This window comes from Chelonoidis abingdonii, chromosome 6 (genome assembly GCF_003597395.2).
Source record: "Chelonoidis abingdonii isolate Lonesome George chromosome 6, CheloAbing_2.0, whole genome shotgun sequence".
Lineage (NCBI taxonomy): Eukaryota > Metazoa > Chordata > Testudines > Testudinidae > Chelonoidis > Chelonoidis abingdonii.
The window spans coordinates 47,519,238-47,525,782 of record NC_133774.1 but is presented as its reverse complement, the minus strand read 5'-3'; the positions used below and the strand labels follow the sequence as shown (position 1 = coordinate 47,525,782).

Below are 6,545 nucleotides of genomic sequence, written 5' to 3'. Positions count from 1 at the left end.
TCATTCACTTTCGTCGCCGTAGCTGCCGTAGCCGCGCTCCTCCTTGCCTGCTTTTGCAGTCTCCAGTTCAGCATGAACTGCATGTGAACACGCGATGTTTACAACATCCATTATTGCGGTATTATCTGAGCAGGGTCCATGCTTGCTGTGCTATGGCGTTTCCACAGTTCACCCAGGAAAAAAAGCCGCGAAATGGCTGTCTGCTGCTTTCACAAAGGGAGGGGTGAGGCTGTACCCAGAACCACCCACGACAATGATTTTTGCCCCATCAGGCACTGGGCTCTCAACCCAGAATTCCAAGGGGCGGCGGAGACTGCGGGAACTATGGGATAGCTACCCACAGTGCAACGCTCCAGAACATCGACGCCAGCCTCGGACCATGGACGCACACCATCGAATTAATGTGCTTTAGTGTGGCCGCGTGCACTCGACTTTATACATTTGTTTTACAAAACCGGTTTATGTAAAATCAGAATAATCCCATATAGTGTAGACATACCCATAGTGTATTATTTGGTTGTAATGAGTTAATTTCTGTTCTACCAAGCTAAGAAATGTGCAAAAATTAGGCCCCAATTCAGAGAAGCAGACTATATATTGCAACTATGGTTTGGAAAATGAATGTGTCTGCAACGGATGTCATTTAGACAGCTAATTATCTGACTACACCCACAAATCAGGTAACTATATACTTACGTGACAGCCGATGCCTACCATTTTGACTTGCCAGGATGAGGTACTATTCAAAGCCAGGCTCTTTAAGTAAAAGCTTATTGGAATATTTATACAGAACCAGAAGGATACACAGTACTTTAAGGGCAACAAAGTACATGCCAAAAATTCTCATACTAAGTAAATTGACATGCAAAACTTTACTTGCCAGAAGAGCCCACAGCTTATTTTTCAGATGAGTTGTCCCAAAAGAACCACAGGTTTTGTACAAATTTAAATACTCTTGCATCCAGACCAAACACTAACTCCAATAGTTCCCTTAGAGTATCCAGGTCCTGGCCTGTATCCAATAAATCACTTTATTCTGTCAAGAGCTAGCAAAGAGGCATAGCTGCACCCTGAAGAAAAAGGTTCACTTCAAAACTTCTGCGAGTAGGTTCCAGCTGACAATTTTTTGCATGCAAATAGTGAAGAAAATACTGCACATTTACCACACTGCTCCTCGCAAAGGCTATTTCATTCTGATTATGCCTGAACTAGAACTCAGATATGAATGTATTCTACTTAAAAGTGGTTTGGAATCAGATCTTTATTTAATGTCTTAGGCCCATTTCTAGTTGAGTTCTTATTTTAAAGTACAGTGCTATCTATTTGAGAAGTTACATATACACAACACAAGTTTGTAAAAATATACAACATACTACACTTTACAAGTGTCCTGTTAGAATATGCAGGCTTAATTGCTTTAAACTGTTTCCTGTTAGAACAGAAATTTGTTAAGGCAAATGTTTTCCACCATAAGTAGTTCTGGAAATATCTGCTGTCATCACATTCCTCACATACTTTGTTATCCTAAAGATGCTGACTAAGTTGTTACACAAAACTCATCCTCACCAACTAGAAAATTCCTAGCTTTATCTCAAAGACACGGTTTGTTTTTTTATTTGCAGTTTGATACTTTGAGTCAATTAAGTGTTCTATCTATAGGCAAAATATAAAAACCAAAAATGTATCAGTCATTTATTTATTTGATGTCTTCAAGTTAGAGAAAGGCCAGTCATTTGCAATGGCATAAAGGGAATCTCAGCAAGTCATCATTCTTACACTACTTTAAATAATACAGCAGTGATCAAACAAAAAGTGTGGAATGGACCCAGGCTAATGCATAAAGACAGTACTGAAGAACATCTAGGCTTCCAACTTCACTGACTCCAGTACTGAACGTGCATCTTTATATTCTTCAGCTTCTTCCAACTCTTTTTCATTTTTCTGAAATTCAGTGAAATAAAAATTAGATTTCTTTATACAGCTTTAAAGTACTTTGAAAGTAATTGGACATGCTTTCAATGAAATAACTGAGATGTTATATTAAAATTCCACTTTTTAGTGCTGAGTGTTAGATGTAATAACATCCCTTGCATCAATAGTTTAGCTCCTTAGAGCCAGCCAGTTTAGCATTTTTTTTCCTCCATATTTTGTAAAATCAGGTCTAAGATTTTGTCCAACATCATGTGGCTTGTCTGGGTGCCATCCTAGGTAAAGGGGAAGTCCACAAAATTTGAAGGGCATTTCAATACTGAATACGTTAGTTTTAGAGAAATTTAGTTAGTTCTCAGTTCCCTGCTTATAGTAAGTAAAACAGTTAAATCATGCATGTCAAATTTAGAAGTACCAGGTCTGAATTATTTTAATTTTTTATATGGTGGTCAATTAAGGGAATATTCAAACCAAAATGCAGCCCACACAAGTTGGCAGAAATGGCAACAGAGGTAAGACTAACGTAGGAAGACTTGGAACCTTCTTTGAGATTGTCCATTTAAAAAGAGATTCTTCTTCAAAGTTCATTTTAATGGAAACTATGCAACTGTGTTGGGAGGGGAAAATGACCTTTCAGAACTTTTCAGTATTATTAAGTTTTGGATTTATTGAAAAATGTCAAGTCTCTTGATTAAAATAGCTTATCTGTTTGTCTGCCTTCTCAATTTAGGGAACAGTAGCAATGACTAATCAGTAAATTATGCCAACCCCTTCACAAACAAAATCTGAAGACCACTATGGACCTGCAAAAAGATGAAGTCTAACAGTCTGATCCTGCAAAGCGCAGAGCGCCTCATGGAAAATCTGAAGAGCCTTTCAACTCCCCTTGAAGTTAACAGGAGTTGACGTCATTCATCATCTTGCAAAATCAGGCTCTAATGCTGGCACCTTAATGGAGATCAGCAGAGGGTAATTCTACCAAGTCATCTCTCCTTCACTCACTGCAGGTTTGAGCCCTAAATTTCTATATCACCCCTACTCATATGCAAATAGTTCCACTGAAATCAAGCTAACTACTTATCTTAAGATACTGTGATTATTTTTAAATGACCAAATAATCAAAGCAAGCAGAATGTTCCAGCTGTAAACCTGAATTCTCCTAAAGAGATTAAGTGGTATGGTAATATAACTTGCAAAGCAAGGGACTCCACTTTAATAGCTCAATATTTAAGTGTCCACTAGGTGCATGTCCCACTTCCGTGCTTCTCAACTTCCTTTTATTGAAGCATACTACTGATTGTATTGTTTTGTTATATCTGCACTAAACTTTGTATTCACTTATCTGTGCACATTCTGAAATCAACTATTGTGTTAAATACTACTAGCCATAGAAATATATACAAAATACTATACAAGATACCATATACAAAGTAGAAAGTGTCCAATCTTAATCGGTTTCATTATACTATTACATTGAGGGCTAAATAATTTGGTAGTACACCACCATCAATGAAAGAATCTGCCTTTCTAAGTCTTTGTGGCCAGAAGACATGAAATGCTGAAGGTAAGAGTTATTTTGCACTATACTTACTAACAGCTGACTAAGATCTGCATGCGCAGCTTCTAATCTGCGTTGGCAATCTGGAATCATCATTCGAGATTCTTGCAAGATCTCAATCTGTGAAAGAGAAGCCCATAAACAAATGAAGAACATTTTAGTACTGAATAAATTTATTTTAGAGCACACACACAGCTCATTCTTATCTAAAATAGTTGTCAAAACTATTTTCAAAGATGTTTAAAACAGCTACCTCATAGAAAATACAGATCATTTCACATTGACACTACCTTATGTCTTATTTAACAGATATAACTGCTTAACACTTGTATGAGTAAATTAATTATATGGCATTTCCATATCTTATATATAGTATAATTAAATATGGCAAAGTGTAATTACAATTATAATTAACAAAGTCTTCTAGAATAAAATTTTTCCAACTGAAGAAAGAATTAGCTGGTAAAAGCTTTCCATATACATTTGTTAAAAAAGACTCTAAAATAAACTATTTTCCCTGATGTCATGAAGTAGCTTCATCCAAAATGGGATCAGCTGGTTATATAAATATCTCCCGCATCTTTTGGGTAATAAAGAAAAACAGTGTTCCGATAATACCACATAGAGATAATTACTGCATGAAAAAAGTTATTGAGTTATTGATCACATCTTGTGCACACTGCAGGAGGTTCTGACTGAAAGACAAAGGCAAAGAAAAATGAAAAGCATAGACCAGCAGGCTCATATTTTTGATGCTTATCATGCATAAAAAGTTATTACTTATCCTTCTGCTTCATTTTAGGAGAAAGATTATTCTCACCATGCACTTTGAGCAAAATTACCAAACTGGCACCCCACTGAATCTGAACATCTTGCCTACACCTACAGAAAACAAACTTCAGAATTATACAGAAAACCCACTTATATTTCATGAAATATTTGTGGATCTGAAATCTACACACTGAAAAAAGGGGGTGTGCAGCACTCTTCAACGTATCAAATCTATTTAGAAATGAAAATCAATTAGCAAATCAAATTGTGAAACTTGGATAACCTGCAGTATAAAGCTTTTACTTTTAAGTCCTCATGCATTCTTTCACTCAAAAGGATATTTTCCCCGTCAATGTCATTACACGCAGACTAGTATTAATGGAAATTATATATTCAAAAGGGGGAGGGAGAGAGAGAGAGTCTTCACAAGTTCACATGCATTAAGGCCCCGGACCAGCAAAGCACTTGAGTAAATGAATATCTAAGCACACAAATGATGTCCCATAGAATTCAATGGGACTGCTCTTGTGCTTAAAATTATATTTGTGCTTAAGTTCTTTGCTAGTCTGGAGCCTATATAACCATTTGAGATAAAAATGGGTCTAATGGGGGGAAAAAAGTTTCCAATTCAGTCTTCAGGTTCCATTATGAGAAATTCAGAGACAACCTTTCTACTTTAATGAAACATTAAAAGGTGACAAATTTAAAATATAATGGCAAGAAATTCAAAAGTTGAGATTCTCAATAGCAAGATCACCACTTTTATAAAATAAAAAATGGCCCCAAGGAGACTGCATAATTATTTTAATGATTCTACAGAAAAATTCAACATTTGCAGCATCTAGGTTTAAGAAGAGGTACTGGGATTTTTAAAAAGTTAAGATGAATTTACTATCCATTAAAAAGACCCTAACACTGAAATCTAAATTTATTCACAGACCACGTACACCATATGTAGTAGAAGTGCATGATAATCCACCACATTTATAAGCTTACCTCTATTCTGGAAAGAACACCCGCAGAAGTAAGAATAGTCTGATCACCAGGCCCAGTCAGTCAATCACTGACCTCTGTTGGTACTATTAACAAGTTGCACACTATCATGCTGGTAGATGATGTGGAGAAGAGACCAATTCATTTTACACAGGCCACTGAACAACTATCAAAAAAATCTAGAAACTCTACAGCGCTAATCCTGGCTTCTTCTGTGGCCTTTGTCAAAGGGGCAGATGAAGCCAAATGAGTCCTTCAGTAAGGCAGGAAAGCTGGCTGACAACTGTAGAGGTGGTTGCAGTGCCTCCAAATCATTGTAGATTGATTTAAATCAAAGTGATTGCTGAGCTACTGAAGTCCTCAAATCATGATTCAAAGAATTCAAGTTACAGAGAATCTGCCATTTACACTAGTTTAACCCTGCAAATGTCCCATGCAAAATAAAAAACCCCAGTTGTCTCTGCCAATTTGACCTGCGGGCAAATTTCTTCCTGACTGCAAATATGGTGATAGTTAATCCTCAAGCATGGGGGCAAGACCCACCAGCCAGACACTTGGGAAAGAATTCTCTGTAGTAACTCACAGACCCTCTCTATCTAGTGTCCCATCACCAGCTGTTGGAAGTATTTGTTGCTAGCAGTCACAGATCAACTAGATGCCATTACAGGCAGTTTCAGTTTCATCAGATCACCCTCCCCATAAACTTATCAAGCTCAGTCTTGAAGTCAGTTAGGTTTTTTGCCTCCACTGCTCCCCATGGAAGTCTGTTCCAGAACTTCACTCTTCTGCTGGTGTCAAGGCTGATTCCCCACTCTGGCACTTTGAGTGCAGAAGGTGGGGGCCCACAAGGATTCTAAAAATGGATACTGGCCACTCCAGGGTGGTATTAAACTCCCAATGTTACAGCTTTTCTCTGACCTTGGATGGGTAGACGCTGCCAACACCCAAGTACAAAAAAACCCTTTTCACCCAGGAAGGCACACTTGGGAATTCCTCCCTGTGGGGTACCCTCAGCCCTTTCATCCCCCCCTCTGAGGAAGAGCTGAGAAAGAAAAACAAAGGAAATCAGCTGTTGCCACCGGCAATTAAACCACATATGCACAAAAAACCCAATCCTATTCTTAAAGGTAAATTTTATTAAAAACAAAAAGAAAAACAAACATCTAAAAAGGTGGATAAGGAACTGGTTAAAGGGGAGACTCCAGCGGGTCGTACTGAAGGGTGAACTGTCAGGCTGGAAGGAGGTTACTAGTGGAGTCCCTCAAGGACCGGTTTTGGGACCGATCTTATTTAA

The 6,545-nt window shown here is 37.8% G+C and overlaps 1 protein-coding gene across 1 annotated transcript in view; it reads right to left on the bottom strand.

Moving 5' to 3' along the window:
* Window positions 1–1,243: 1,243 nt before the first annotated feature.
* TBCA (tubulin folding cofactor A) overlaps window positions 1,244–6,545 on the bottom strand; it is a 53,067-nt gene continuing 47,765 nt past the window's right edge. Inside the window, exons 3-4 of the mRNA XM_032792715.2 lie at window positions 3,521–3,607; window positions 1,244–1,941 (exon numbers count right to left, since the gene is read on the bottom strand). Of these exons, the coding sequence (XP_032648606.1) occupies window positions 1,861–1,941; window positions 3,521–3,607 (168 nt within the window). The 3' untranslated portion in view covers window positions 1,244–1,860. The remainder of the gene's footprint in view (window positions 1,942–3,520; window positions 3,608–6,545) is intronic.